General features: G+C 38.3%; 1 protein-coding gene across 5 annotated transcripts in view; it reads left to right on the top strand.

Moving 5' to 3' along the window:
* The window catches only part of PLCXD2 (phosphatidylinositol specific phospholipase C X domain containing 2), an 88,422-nt gene that overhangs the window by 47,225 nt on the left and 24,873 nt on the right, over window positions 1-16,324 (top strand). For all 5 annotated transcript variants that reach the window (XM_072614041.1, XM_072614039.1, XM_072614038.1 and 2 more), the window contains exon 3: window positions 14,292-14,752. In XM_072614041.1, the coding sequence (XP_072470142.1) occupies window positions 14,292-14,752 (461 nt within the window). The remainder of the gene's footprint in view (window positions 1-14,291; window positions 14,753-16,324) is intronic.

The raw sequence follows: 16,324 nt of genomic DNA, 5'->3' as shown, positions 1-16,324 counted from the left end.
CATGTAGTGGTACATGCCTACAATCTCTGCTACTGTGGGAGCATGGTGGAGTGCTTGATTCTGGGGATTCTGAGCTGAAGTGAGGCTAAAGCCAGGCAAGTGCCCATACTAAGTCCAGTGACAATATAATAATTCTTGGGGAACTAGAGCTACTACATCACCTAAGGAGGGGCAGGGTTTGGCTTTGGAATTGAGCCCATAAGTGGCCACTCTACTTTGAGTCCACTTTCCACAGGGATACCCAGTCTCAAAAAAATGGCACGCAAACTGTTTCTATTACTTCTAGATCTAATCTAACTAAGGGGTACAGAAGGACTGTTTATCTTTGTTGTTCTGGGGACCGTCCTATCTTAATGAAACCCAAGTTTGTATTAGCATTTAGGTCGAAAGCCATTGAAACTTCCACATCTACTTTATATAATCTGTTACCTAGCTATGTGCCTTTTGTCTTGTAATTATGTAGTCAATTATAAGGCATTATGCTTATCCTTCTTGCATTTCATCTTACTGGAATTGGCCTACCACTGTAGCCAAAGATATTTTTGGATCTTTATTTTGCTAGGGAAAAAAATATACGATTCATAATTCTGTAGATTTTCTTTTAAAGGAAGTAACACAAAGATGATATTAGGACTTCCATCCCTGCCTTCTCTAGTTTTAAAGTATATCATTTTTTCTCTGAGTTCCAATAATTACAATACATTAGAAACCACTTTTCAGTTTAGTTCAATTTGACAAATATTTGTTAGGTTTCTACTTTGTTTAAGACACTGTGCTGAATGTTGGGAAGAAGGTTTGAAAGACAATAGATTCCTTTAGACTCATAGTGATTTGGGTCCCAGCTCCTTTCCTGGTATTAACCCCCACCTTGAGGAATCTCCTGACTTCTTTTTGTTAGTAACCTGTGTGACTGTGGACAATGCTTAACATTGTGAGGACTCAATTGCCTTATTTCTATGTAGAGGTCAGTGTGTGCATGTGGTGCTTTACCCATACAAATTATATTTATTCACATGGGCTTGTCACAGAGAGATATCTCTAGAGTCTCCTCCACTCATCCTTCTCCAAGGAATACTTTTGAGTCCTGCCAGAAGGAGAAGCAAGAGATTGACATCAGAGACTGGACAATCTGTTCTCCTAAGAGAAAGGATGTTGGACTAAGTTATATATTTTACCCTCTCCCCCTCCCAAATATTGTTAGTCTAGGGGAAATAATTTCTAGGTTCAAGTTGAGTTCCTGATTGCTATCCCTTAGTGGAGTGTCCCAAGCTATTTATTCAAAGCTTGACTCTCTTCCCACCACAAAAACCACTTCCACAAATAGGAAACAGTCATTTATCCTAGCTGATAGCAAGCAAAACTCAAAGAAGGTATATACAGTGGAGAGTGTACCAGACAATGCACAGAGTAAATGAGCCCTCCTATTGGGAGTGAAATATCTCAGTTCAACCAGCTCTCACCCAAGAAGAAATTCCCTAAAGTCTTTGAAGTAGTAACCTGGAAATAAGAAGACAATTGAGGTATGGCTCTTCTACAGGTTGTTTTCTTCCCAGCCTTTCCCTTCCAAATCTTGAAAAGATTCTGGAACCCTTTATCTTCTTTCTCAGATCTGGAAGCCAGAAGACCAGGTTCTCTCTTTTTCTAAACTCTTTCCTCATGGAGGTGTGGAGCATTGAGTAATCAGTCTGTATCTATGAGGAGAGTCTTATGCAAATGAACTTTGAGCCCCAGGTAACATGTAAAATTAAGGTGTTAGCTAGATGGATGTATTATTTTTACAGCATTTTCTTTTTCTACTGTTCTCTTAACCCTGTTGGGAAAAAGAAAAAATGAAAAATGTGACATATTTATTATGACTTGCTTTTAATGAGCTCATGATGGTCCCTAATGATCCCTGAATTTCCTTTGTAGTGTATACAATCATCAATTTGTTAACCTCTCCTAGAACATTTCTGCAGATAGACATCAAGATTAGTTGTTACTGTTCAGTCATATTTGACTCTGCATGACCCTGTATGGGCTTTTCTTGATGAAGATACTGGAGTGGTTTACCATTTCCTTCTCCAGTGGATTAAGGCAAATAGAAGTCAATAACTTGCCTAGGGACACACAGCTAGTGAGTGTCTTGGGGGCAGATATGAAATCAGGTCGTCCTGACTCCAGGCCCAGTACTCTCTATCCACTGAACCACCTAACTGCCTCCATTAAGATTAGTGGTTCAGAGTTTTAGAATACATCTTTTAATATTTGTCTGTTTCTAGTTCTGTAACACCTCTCTGAGAGACTGTCTGAGCTTCCTTAAAGATATAGTCCATCAATTATAATTTCAAATTATTTTAGCATCCTGGAATGCAATTAATCTGAACCAAGCAATCTAAATTTATTTAAATATTCACAGTATCTTGTTATCTCTCTTGGGTTTTAGTCTTCTCTTAACCAATGGGTAATCATTTTTTTAGTTCTGTTGATTTTTTGTTTTGGTAAGGAGAATGAAATAGAGAGCAAAATGGATTTTGAGTTCTTCCACTTTTTCTCCATTAACATCATCTGCGTTAAGCAGGTCCTGACATAGATGAAAACAACAATAACAACAAATCTTTTTTTTATTGTCCACATATTGCCACTTGATCTGTGTTTTGGTGTTTCTGATACTATTCTTTCAGTTCTTTGTCTTTCTCTTACAGTGCCCTTGGTTTTATATGATCTAAATACAGTATGTTCCAAAAGTCTTAATGCAGTTTAAAAATCTTAAAACTGCACTAACACTTTTGGCACATCTCATATAAGATACCAATTCTCAAACTAGATTTCCTCAGTGGAGATTGTCCCAGTGATTCCCATAATATTTCCCAAGATATTTTAATTAACAGAGTAATTGTAATGCTTCACTATTTGTCAGTATCCTGACTTTGAAAATGCCCTCAGATCCTGACCTTGGAACTGTTGGACATAGAAAAGCCTTTGGAGTATTTAGGTTTCTTGGTTGGGGTAGAATGTAATGGGAATAGTTTGAAGATAAATTTAAGAAGGAAACAAGATTGGCTGCCATTCTTCAGTAATGGCCCAGGCGAGGGGAGAGCATAGAAACTTGTCTAGCATGTCACATGGTAAATGTGGTCCCTCACAGGGGTAATAGAAAAAGTGTAATGAGAAAAGCTTTAGATTTATAGTTAGCAAACCAGTTTTGTGTTTCTCTTTTTCCATTTAGTAGCTGTATGATGCTTAATCTCGTGTCTCAGTTTCCTTCTCTGTATATTTCAGTGTTTCTATGGATTTGAAATACCATTGATATATACTACCTCCATCTGTGAAGGTTCCCATCCATATTTCTCATCCTGTAATATTCTTGGTCATGTCCTTTCATACATTCTCCATAGAGGATCTTTCCAATGTGCTAAATATTTTAACATCCTGGAATAGCCATAAAGCACTTATAATTGTCCATCTGTTAATTCTTCATTATATACTTGTCCACCTCCTTTTCCAATCATACATTTCCTGGACAATATATTTCATGCTACTTCTTCTTACATGCATTTCATTCTTGGGAATATGCAATAGGACATTTACACCTATCATAAATCTTCCCATTGTTCTATGGATAACTTGTAATTTGATACTTTAGAGATTTTGGTGTAACATCAGTCATAACTTTCTAGATCTAGTATCTTCTGGCTAAATGAATGATTAGTATTAAAAACAGAACTTTTGTTTGTGGGAGCAGTGTGTGAGGTCATTGAAAGAGCTCCATGATTTCAATCATGCATGTAAAGTCATGCAAAATATATTTCCATACTGAGGCTTGAAATTTATGAACACAACCTATGCATTTCAGTTTGGATTATATAGGATTATAGGTTACTCCCACTCTCCCCTACTTCACCCCTCCCCCATTATAAAGGAGGTCAAGAAAATTGTGAAGAAAAGAAAAATGAATTAAACCTATTTTCACACTGAAAAGTAGTAACCATACTAAGTATTTTTGATGCACATGTAATTTCATGTTTAATATTTAAAAGAGGCAAATAATACTGACATTAAATTTTTTCAAGGAGATTGATAGTCTCATCCTGGGAAAGCCTAGGGCTCCATGTAAGAGTTTGGAAAAAACTGCTTGACAAACTAAACATTATTTGCCAAAAGTATTGCTATCTGATAGGATCTACAACGCATCACACAGCGGTAAGCAAAGGTCTTGCTAATGTCTTTCTATGTAAAATTCTCTTCCTTCAAATTCTTCTTGCTTTATTCTTATTTAATAAATGCTAATTGAATATTGGACATTGTTACTGAATTTCATGCTCTCTAGCCTGGCCCAGCCCAACCCAGATGCCGAAAGCATTAATCAACCTCAAGTAAAAGGAATAATAAGGAAAGCTAGACTTTCTGATTTGCCTTACCTATAACCAAGCCTTGGTGACTTAACCCAGGGTTGGAAACGTGCAGCTTCCAGGACACATATGGCCCTTTATGTCTTCATGTGAGGCCCTTTGACTGAATCCAAACTTCACAGAACAAATCCCCTTAATTAAAGGATTAACCAGTTGTTAAGTCTTAATCAAGTGACAAGAGACATTCCTAAGACATTACTTTGCCTAGCACATAACAAATGTGTCAGAAGTGTCTTTTTCATTCATTCACGTAGGGGGATGGTAGAGAGGACTTTTACTTAAATATAACATAGACAAGTTTCTGACACATGCTAGATGATTTCAAGATCAAAAGAATATACCTCTGAAGATTTGAGATAGTATTGGCAGACTAAACAAAGACCTGGAAGGGGACAAGGACATATCTGAAAGTAGTAAAAAAAAAAAAATTAGATAAAGCTAGGGTTTGAGACAGAAAAAAATAACACCTAGTTTGAAATATCCAAGAGTCATTCAGGCAGAAAAGCTACAGTGGACCTTGAGAAATGTATAAGACGACAAAGGCAAGTCAAAGGCAAGACTTGGAAAGGCAGAGTAGCACATGCGACCTGACCAGGATGGTGTGCTCCAGAAAGAAAGATTAATTAAAGGAGATTTGTGTGGAGATCAGGTAGTCCTCTAGCAACAGGAATATTAATACACCCCTGAAATGCAGTCCAATCTGAACTAGCTAATACCTATAAAACCAAGACAGAAAGTATCTAGCTATCTTTGTTATGGTGAGTGCTTAAGTGCTTAATCAGTGTTTGCTGAATTGAATTGGTAACCAGGAAAACTGAGAGAGAGTATCATCATTTCAACCAAAGATAAATGCAAGAAAAGAATCTGAAAGTGAAACTGAATTGAGATGATTGTAAAAACTTCATACTGCATTAACATATATCCAATTGAATTTGACAAGCAGGACTTCGGATCTTTAATCTAACTACTTATATATAGTTTATGTCTTGGTATTTTAGGAAATCATAGAATCCTAGTCATTGAAGAGACGTTAGCTATCATCATTTTCTATCATTTTTCAGGTGAGATAATTGAGATACAAAAAGAAACTGACTTTCCCTTTAAAAGTTCATATGTCCAGTCAGTGGCTCACCTGAGACTAAAACTCAGATATTCTGACTTTCACTCCCTATAGTTTCCATTCCAATTTGTTTGGAGGTGGTGTGGTAAAGTGGTAGCTAGAGTGCCATACTTAACCTCAGAAAAGATCAGGATTCAAATCTCACCTCTGACACTTACTAGAACTGTGATGTTGTATAAGTCACTTAGTCTCTCTGAGTCTCAGTTTCCCCATCTATAATATATGAATAAATAATACCTGTAGTGTTCACAGACTTATGAAAATTAAATAAAATAATGCATGTTGATAGGCTTTACAAAGCCTAAAAAGAACTGTATAAATGTCAGTTGTCATTATATCATGTCCCTCACAGTACAGACTTTTTTGGTACCATAAAGAGATAATTAAACTTGAGTTACAGTGGAGCAAATATATAAGAGAGAAGTAAAGAAAGACTCAGGGTCTTAAATTTGAGGATAAGGTGTTTGGAAAAGAACCTCTGGAAAGGTCTTTTGAAGATAGAATGCTGGGGTGATCATTTTGGAGGGAAGTAAGGCTGATTGGGCAGCTAGGTGAGGCAGTGAATTGAGTGAGGGGCTTAGAGTGAAGAATACTCATCTTCCTGAGGTGAAATCTGTCCTCTGATTCTTACTAGCTGTGTGACTCAGGGCAAGTCACATAACTTTATTACCCTCAGTTCTTCATCTTTACAATGAGCTAGAAAAGGAAATGGCAAACCACTTCAATATCTTTACCAAGAAAAGTCCAAATGGGGTCATGAAGAGTCGGTAATGACCGAAAAACAACTGACTAACAGCAAAGGCTGATCTCATCACACAATTGTCAGGTACTTTGCATTTTGAAATACTGTTCCCTGAGCCACTTTTAAGGAAAACTGTGTGGCTGGAAACATGCAGGCCTCCAGCCAAAAAGAAGTGGTTCCTTCCTGGAGTAAAATAATACATTAATGCATAGGAGGAGAAAATGTAGAAGGAAGGTTTTGTCCTGTCTCATGTAGGAGAAAGTATTGCTTTCATATTCCTAGATCAGAGAAATTCAATACCCACATAAAATATCTTTAAAAAGGAAAACATCTTGGGGAAATGTTGAAACTGTTGATGTTAATCCTAACAGCTCATTAGATATTGATTACAAATTCTTAGGTTTAGATGTGTGTCTGTCTGCCCAAAATCTGTCAGAATGGGAACAGAAAAGTGTTAAGGCCAGTGGGGTGGGAAGTTTGTGCCCACCAGCAATCAAAATTCCAAGATGTCATCATCTGGAGATCTCCCCTTTTGTTCTCATTCTGTCTCTGATGAAAAGAGCTGTGGATAGAATAAGGGAGAAAATGGAGTCATGGTCTGAACAACACTTTAGTAAGGTCACTTTGGTAGCTGAGTAGAGACTATAGTGGAAGTTGTAGACACTTGAGACAGGAGGACCTAAAAGAAAGACCCACTAGGTGGGAGGTAACAAAAGCCTACACCAGGGTGTTAGTTACACTATACCAGGTAAGTGAAAGGAAGGGGACTTATATGAGAAATGTTGTAAAGGAAGAAATGATAAGACTCAGCAACAAATTGGATATGTGGGGTGAATAAGAGTAGGGAAGAGTATAGGAAATTAATTTTATGCCTCGATTTACCCTGTAAGAAATGATTAAAGATATTAATAAACAAAAAGCAACTTAAACTTTTTCCCTTTTAGACCAAGGACAAGCTTCAGACAGATCAATCAATAATGATTGATTTAAAGTGCCAGAGGCTTACAAAGCACAGCCACTTAGAACCTGTTTAATATTTGAAAACATGTGGCTGGATTGTCCAGCCCATAAGTCAGGGATGGGGCTCCCGTAAATCTACTTCTGGAGATTACTTCCTTGGTATAGGGGTAAAGAGGGAGGAGAAGAACAGTTCTCCTTCCCTCCCCCACTGCTGTGAATGATTATACTCATCACCCTTCATTTCCTATATCCTGTTCATTTTACACAGAGTATCACGTGCTGTCCCTGAGCATTCAGAACAGGTCCCGAGAGTCTCATTGTGTCACATTTTAGTGCATGACTCAGACACTTAGAAAAAGTGTTGAAGGTCATCAACAGTTCTCTCTCCCTGGGGAGGAGTATGGGCACAGCTCCAAGAGAAAATACCAGCGGGGACTTCCTCTACTCTCTGTGCTGGGGCAATGTGTGTTCCCTGATGCCCAAGGAATGACTCCCTTCAATAATAAATGCTGATTAAATTGAATTGAACAGAATATTACTTCCTGTATTGTATGGCTGCACTATTAATAAAATCCATAAAGGAGAAGTGAGACCTGGTTGTTCATGGAAGTTTTAATGTAATGATAATGTATTATATATTACACACACATATATATGTGTGTGTATTTATATACACATATGTATACACACACATACATACACACACACACACACACACACACACACACATATATACACAATGTATTAATAATGTATCTCTGGGTGAGAAAGTATAACAGTTTCCCATCATCCTGTTAACCTCAAGCTCTTCTCTGTCACCACCAATTCTTCTTGAGAGAATGGCCTCACCCCTGCCATCCTTACCTCTGCCATAATTGTACTCTGGCCCTTCCCTCTTTCCCTTCTGCAATTAAATATACCATTCACCTGGGATCTGTGACAGATATTTCACTTCCATTTTTTAATTAGAATTTTGAGGCTGATTTGTTTCTCCATCTCCTTCCTATTTCTTTTACCCCCTTCCTGCTGCGTGGGTAGTAAATTCCAGCCTCCTGCTTCCCTAGTCCCTGTTATTAAGAATACTTTGTATAATTCACCCTTTTCTATACTATTATCCCCATGCCTACCCTTATCTAATCTTTATCCTCTTCCTCCTCTCCCCACTTCATTGGACCTTTGGAAAACTCTTCTCTATTGTTACTAAACTTCCCTTCATCCTTGAATTCATCCAACCTTGTAGCAAAAACACTCCATCCTCACAACCATCCCCAATGCCATCTGTTTTCTCATGGCGCCATATTTACAGCACCAAGACTTCACTGTCTATGGTGTTTCCCCTGCCAGGAGGTGTGCCTCTAAAGGACACCAATGTTTTTGCATTGTGGTAACAGAGAGAAAGATGATCTTAGAGTTAGGAAGAGTTGGGTTTTGCTTCTGGCATATGATGGCTGCACAGTCCTGGACAAATCAACTTAACCTCTCAGTGGCTGAGGTAACTCTAAGACTATAAATTATAGGGAAAGGACTGATCTGCATTAGCTAAAGATGTTTCTTGCTGAGATGCTTCCTACAAAAAGGAAATCACAGGTTTTATTTGTATATTTTTTTAAATATCCACTGCCTGACATATAGTAAATGCTTAGTAAATGTTTGTTGGGCGTTAATTGGTTACCACTTTGAGATCTTTGATATTCCAGTTCTATACCAATAGTGAATCAATACCTCTCTTCTTCAAAGTTCTTACCATCCGATTATATCATTCTGTCTAAATCTTTGTTGATGCGACAACTTCACTTTCCTCGTTGACTAAATCTTTTAGCTGATATCTAAATTATATTTCTCTACCCTTGCCATTATTACCTATGGTGTCTTTAATATTCATGTACTAAATACTCTAGTCCAGGGATGGGGAGCCTTTGATCTTGAGGCCACATATGACCTTTTAGGTCCTTGGGGGAAGCCTTTTGATTGAGTCCAAATTTTACAAAACAAATTCTTTTATTAAGGGGATTTGTTCTGTGAAGTTTGAATTCAGTCAAAGGGCAGCACTTGAGGACATAGAGGGCCACATGTGGCCTCAAGGCGTCAGGTTCCCCACCCTTGCTCTGGTCCCTTCTAATATCTTGGACTTTCAATTTAACAACCTCTTTAATTTCCATACCCTTCATCTTCACTCTGCTTTAGCCACCTCAAACCTCAATAATACCCTAAATTATTCCCCCTTCAATTTCTTGGAATCGGAAATTCCCCTTTGATCATAGCCTCCTATCCTTCCACTTCTACTTCCTCTTGTACCCCCAATTTGTTCTTCACCTTCGTAATGATCCAAAGTACCTTTTAAAACCCATCCCTTCTGCTTAACCTTTACTTCTTCCCTTCACAACTAATGGACATAGTGTGCTAGCAATGAGACATTGTCCACCTCTGAACCACCCGACTGTTTGTTTTAACATTTTTCACATCCTGCAGTCCCTAAGCCTGGGTTGACCCCACCTTACTCATTTCTATTTCTATTTTCAAGCTCCAGGACACTTTTGGAAAATTCACTTATAGGTGGTCCTTTATTGGCAAATGATTCTTTTGTTCATTTCTGATTTGTTCTCACAGATTGATTGCAATGAACCTTTTTTCTCGAGCCCCCAGTTTTGCCCTGACAGCCTGGGATGCTGAGATCACATAACACTGAACTCTCTTATCTCCCCCTCTTCGATACCTCTCTATGTCCTCCCTCCTCACTCTCACCTTTCCAGTTGCAGAGGAGGTGGCCTTTTCCTTGCCAAAGCTTACCCTTCCACTTTTATTCTTGACTCCATTATGCTTATTCTCCTAGGGATCCCTATTACCTCCAAAATCAAATATAAAATCCTCTGTTTGGCTTTTAAAGCACTTTGTAACCTGACCCCTTCTTACTTTTCCAATCTTTTTTATACGTTAATCCCCTCTACATACTCTGTGATGCAGAGATATTGGCCTCTCTGTGGTCCCTTGCATGATACTCCATTTCCCAATTTGGCATATTTTCAGAGGCTCTTCCTCCTATCTGACATCCTCTTACCCCTCATTTTCGTCTCCTGGATTCCTTCAGATCCCATCTAAAATCCTGCTTTGCAAGAAATCTTTCCCAACACCTTTTACTTTTAGTGCTTCATGTCTAAGATTATCTCCAACTTATCATGGATATATCTTGTTTGTACATAGTTTGCACGTTGTCTGCCCCCATTAGAACAGGAGTTCCTTGAGAGCAGGAGCTATTAGATTTTTTTTACCTTTCTTAATAGTCACTTAATACTTATTTATTGACTGAATGATAGATTTTTATGAGGTCTTGTTCTATCTTCAATATCTTCTTGACTGTAGGCTATTCCCCCTCTGTCTACCAACGTACTTAGTACCCCTCAGCCTAAAAGCAAACAAACAAACAAACAAAAGCAGTACCACCTTCCTTTGACCCAAACATCACCAGCTGTTGGCCTATATCTCTTCTTCCCTTCACAGTTAAACTTATAGAAAGAATAGTTTATCCTTGCGGACTTTATTAACTGCCTCATTAGCTACTCACTCTTCAAACGCCTGTAGTTTGGATATTATACCTACCACTCTCCTCAAATTGCTCTCTCCAAGGTCACCAAATGCCTCTTAATTAGCAAATCCAATACTTTTTTTTCTCACTCCTCATACTCCTTGACCTCTCTTAAATAGTTAGCACAATTATTGATTTTTTTCATCTTAATGCTCTCTTCCCTTTGCTTCTAAGATATGGCTATCCCTGGTTTTCCCCCTCTTTGTTCCACATCTGTTTCTTTTCTGATTCATCTTCTTCCTCCTGCCCCTCCCTGAAGGGCTGGTGTCAGTCCTCTTGTTTTGTGCCTCTACCCTACACTCTTTGTGACTCATTTGCTTCCATAACTTCCATAACTTTATGCAGATGGATTCCAAAGCCACATCTCAAAATTGAAGCTCTTCTCTGAGTCCTTCTCCTACATTTCTAGCTTCTTGTTGGTATTAGACATTGCCTTCTAAATGTCTCAGTATTAATTCGTGATCTTCTCTCCAAAACTTCTATCTCCCCTCAGTTTCCCTTTTTCTCTTGACAGCCATCTTCTCAGTTAAGCTAAGTTTGGAACTTATGAGTTATTTTTAACTCTTTCCTTTCTCATTGTGGTATAGTAGGAGTGGCTCAGGTCAGTCTGGTTGTTCTGGTTCAGAAGAGGAATGAGATAAGATTCATAAATCATGTTACAATTGACAAAAAGAGTTTTACTTCACCATAGGATGGAAAGAAGATTCATCAAAGATGTATCACTGATTCAGTTAAATATAGATTCCTTATCTCTTCATTGGAAACACAGGTCAAATCTGAGGACAGTTTCTGACTGCTTAAGGGCTGACTTTCTCAGTTTAGGTACCAAGAAGATATGACAGTGGTCTTTGGGACCCTGGACCAATGGTTTCAAAACCATTTAAGGAAAAACCAGTCTAGTCTGATAGGTGTCAGATAGATGTCATTCCTATAACACCTACAACATCTAGTCAATGACCAAAGTTGTAAGAGCTCTACCTCCATAATACCTCTTCATTCATACTACCATCATCCTAGATCATCTTCTTGTCACCTCTCACATGAACCATTGGAATAGCTTTTCTTAAGATAGCTCCACCTCCAGTATCTCCTTTCTCTAGTCCATCGTCTAGTCCATAACATAGTTGTTAAGATATTCTTCCTAATTCCCAAGTCTGACACTTTCTTTCTTCTTCCTCAAAACTTTCAGTGGCTGTCTCCCTATCACATACAGAATAAAATTTAAATGTATTACTCTAGCATTTAAGATCCTCTACAATTTCCCTTACATTTATCCAATATTATCTCATAATACCATCCTTCATTTCTACATTCAAGCCAAAAGACTACTACTAGATTTACCTTATACTCCGTACCTAAGAACATATCCAGTTCATATCTTTTTTCACATTGGAATCCTCTTCTTTCAAGGCCCAGCATAGCCAATATTTCCTCCATGAAGTACCCTAACCCCCTGCCTAAAAGTTATCTCTCCCTCCCCATGTTTTCTGATCCATCTTCCTAGAATCTCTCCTTTTCATTTATTACACTCTACTTTATATTGTGCTCATTTGTGAACAGGCCATATTTCCTCTATTCAGTTATAAATTTCTTGTGAGAAATGACCATTGAAACTGTTACCTTTATTGTTTAAGAACTTAACATGATTTCTTGCAAATGGTAGATATCTCTGTTGAAAATTGAATGCAAGTTTTCACTAGTAGAAACAAGAAGTCTAGAACAACCAAATAAAGCCTCCATTTTTCCATTAATATTTTATTTAAATATATAATGTATATTTTATTTATTAATATCTTCTGATTTTATGTCAACTATATTTACCAATATATCCCTTCTATCCCTTGCCCAGAGAGCTATCTCTTATGAAAAGTTTAAAAAGAGAGCACTAAAAAGATAAAAAATTCTATGTCTTCTTACTTCAAGTCCAGTATTATTCCAGGTCCTCTTATCTATAAGAATAAGAGCTCTGACTGATTTAAACAAAGGTACTCTATCACTACAAATTCCCCTCCAATCCCTCTAGGAATGTTCAAAACAATATAACCTTTATTAACAAAATACCTTTTGGAATTCTGGCATTTGCAACAGTACCCATACTGGAGAGCAGAGATTTTGAAAGACCTACTCCCAATAGGGGCTCTATTTCCCTTTCTCCCCCTCCCTTAGCTGCCCAGAATTCACTGGGCTGTTTAACTGCTTGCATGATTTGGATAAGATGAGAGTCCCCAGCTCCATTCCTTCCATTGAGATGGAAGACCACCAGGCCTTACCACCTCCCCTTCCATTACCTCCTAAGATCCTCTAGGCTTTATAATCTGCCCTGCCTCTATGCTCTGCAGAAATCTGGTACTATCTTCTTCCCTCCCATAGTAACCTAAGGATCTCTGATCTTGGCCATTAGCTCTACCATTGCACTGTTAAGATTTCTGGACTTTTCAGTCTACACGTGAAGAAGCAGCTTTTTTTTTTTTAATGTGTTGTCTCCCCAATAAGCGTGGGAGCTCCTTGAGAACAGGAACTACCCTACTTTTTCTATCCCCAGAGGCAGTTGGTGGGCCAGTGAATAAAGTCTTAGACCTGGATCAGGAAGAACTGAGTCCTAATCCAACCTTAGAGACTTCCTAGGAGTGACATTGGACAAGCCTCTTAACCAACATTTGCTTTAGTTTCCTTGAGTATAAAATGAGGATGAGAATGGCACCTCCCATGCAGGATTGTTGTAAGAATCAAATGAGAGAGTATTTGTAAAAATGCTTAGTACAATTCCCAGCGCATTAGTAGGTGTCACATAAATGATTATCACCTTCCTTTCTCCCAGTGTTAGCACAATGTTTGGCACATAGTAAGCACTTAAAAAATGCTCTTTCATTGATTCATTGTAGAAAGGTCAATATATTTGGAGTCAAAGGTTATTTATCCTATGTCAGATCTGCTACATATTGCCTAAGTGACTTGGTTAAAGTGAACTTCACTCCTTAGTTTCTTCATATGTAAAGTGACAGGGTTCAACTAGATCATCTCTGAAGTTCTTTCCAACTCTAGATCCTATGACTGGAGGTGGGTGAGGGGAATAAGAAAAGATTGCTTTTTGTTGTTGCTCAGTCATGTCTAACTTGCTGTGATCCAATTGGGGTTTTCTTGGATACTAGATACTAGATACTAGAGCAGTTTGTCATTTCTTTCTGCAGCTCATTTTACAGATGAGGAAACTGAGGCAAACAGGGTTACCCAGGGTCACACAGCTAGTAAGTATTGGAGGATTTGAACACAGGTCTTCCTGACTCCAGGGCCAGTCCTCTATCCATTGTACCACTTAACTGCCCCTAAGGAAAGATTTGTATGCTAGATAATGCCAGTACCTTTTATCTCAGGAGACAAGGGTGGGGGGAAGGTGGGGAGGTTGAGGGGGGAATGGGGACAGGGAAGCACATTAACTCTGAGAAGTACATGTCTGCTGCTTTCAACATTTATCACCTGTTTTATTCTTTCTTTCCGTAGGGTCCCATGATTCTTTCAGCTACTGGGTAGATGAAAAGTCTCCCGTGGGACCAGACCAAACCCCAGCAATCAAGCGTCTTGCCAGGATCTCCTTTGTAAAAAAGCTGATGAAGAAATGGTCTGTGACACAGAACCTGACTTTCAGGGAGCAGTTAGAGGCAGGGATTCGCTACTTTGACCTGCGTGTGTCATCCAAGCCCGGTGATGCTGATCGGGAGATCTACTTCATCCATGGTCTTTTTGGCATCAGAGTCTGGGAGGGACTGATGGAAATCGACTCTTTCCTCGCACAACACCCTAAAGAAGTTGTCTTCCTGGATTTCAACCACTTCTATGCCATGGATGATACCCACCATGAACACCTGATTCAGCGGATCCAGGAGGCATTTGGACCCAAACTCTTCCCATCTGAGAGAGTAGAGAATGTGACCCTGCATACTCTGTGGGAGAAGAAATGCCAGGTGAGTAGAAGACACTGAGTGGCATTTAGAGGAGTATAGTATCTATCTTGCACCAGGCCTGCAGGAAAAATCAGCTATTCCTATTGTTAATCAGAAGAGCAAACCCCAAAATCTGAAATAGGTTTAGTAAGAAATTTATTTGGTCATTTGGCAGAAGAGAAGAACAGAAGCAGGGGCAGCTCTCTGCTGAATCTTTGTGAGATTGCATTATATAAGGTTCAGACATTTGCCTGATTGGTCTCGTGTAGGCAGTAGGGGCTGTCCTGAGAAGGGCAATTAGAGATGTATATCAACAGATGTGTTGATATAAATTGGGGAATCTAAAACAAGACATAAGCAGACCCCAAATAAGCACTAGATAGACTCTAGCCATCTGGCTTCCCTTGAATCTCTCTGAGGTCACTGGTCTCTATGCTACACTTTTGAGTTAGTTTTTTTTAGCTATATAGAGCTAGGCTCAAAGAATATTAACAAATGATAAATAATAAAGTATTTTTCCATACTATCTCACCCACTTATAGACATTGCACCAGTTAACCACCTTTCAAGAGTGCTCTAGTCCCTTAGGGCTACCCCATGAGAAGGGTGAGAGAAAGGAATAAGCATTTATATAGCACCTACTATGTGCTAGACACTGTGCTAAACATTTTTGCAAATATTGTCTCATTTGAGCTTCTCATCAACCATGCAAGGTAGATGCTATTCTTATCCACATTTTACAGTTCAGGAGACTGAGGTAAATAGAGGTTAAATGACCCACCAAGAGTAACACAGCTAGTAAGTATCTGAGGCCAGATTTAATTCATGTGTTCTTCAGCACAGACCCCAGCGCTCAATCCACTGAGTCCCCACCAGCTTCCCTATACCAATTCACAGGTCAGTCCAACACATACCTGTTTGCTCATAGGTTTGGACATGTTTAGGATATTGAGTTTAAGTGATATGCAACCTAGGGTAGATTTAGGTTAACATAAGGTCATTGATAGAATGATGTAATGAGACTGAAAACAGTGATATTCAGAGAGGATTTAATTTTCTAGCCTTTCCTCTTCCTTTTGAAATAAAGAACATATGCCAAGTGTTGTCCCCTTCTGGCAGATGGTTTAATATAAACATCAAAGTAAATAATGGTCAAAAAAAATTTGAAAAGAGCAATTATAAATTATTCATAATCATTTGAAAAAATGTATCTCACTAATAACAACAGTAGAAACAGAATCAAAAAAGATGCTAATTAAAACAACCTTGAAATTCTACCTCATACCAATCAAATTGTTGAAAAAACATTAATGATAAAGAAATCCCGTTCTGACAGGGTTGTGCCAGGTTCCCTCATTCATTCCTAGAGGCATCACAAACAGAATTTCTTTGGCAAGTAATCTAGCAATACATAATAGAAATTGCAAAAACAATCATACTCTTTGACCTAATAATTCCATTATTGGGAACATATCCTAGTAATGTGATCAAAAACAAAAATAAAAAATAGCTATATTTTCAAAGAGTTTCCTACTATCATTATTTGTAATTGAAAAAAAAAATAACTTATAGGCCAGTGCAACACATAGTACA

Source organism: Notamacropus eugenii, chromosome 5, assembly GCF_028372415.1.
Source record: "Notamacropus eugenii isolate mMacEug1 chromosome 5, mMacEug1.pri_v2, whole genome shotgun sequence".
NCBI lineage: Eukaryota > Metazoa > Chordata > Mammalia > Diprotodontia > Macropodidae > Notamacropus > Notamacropus eugenii.
This window is presented reverse-complemented; position numbering and strand designations above follow the sequence as displayed.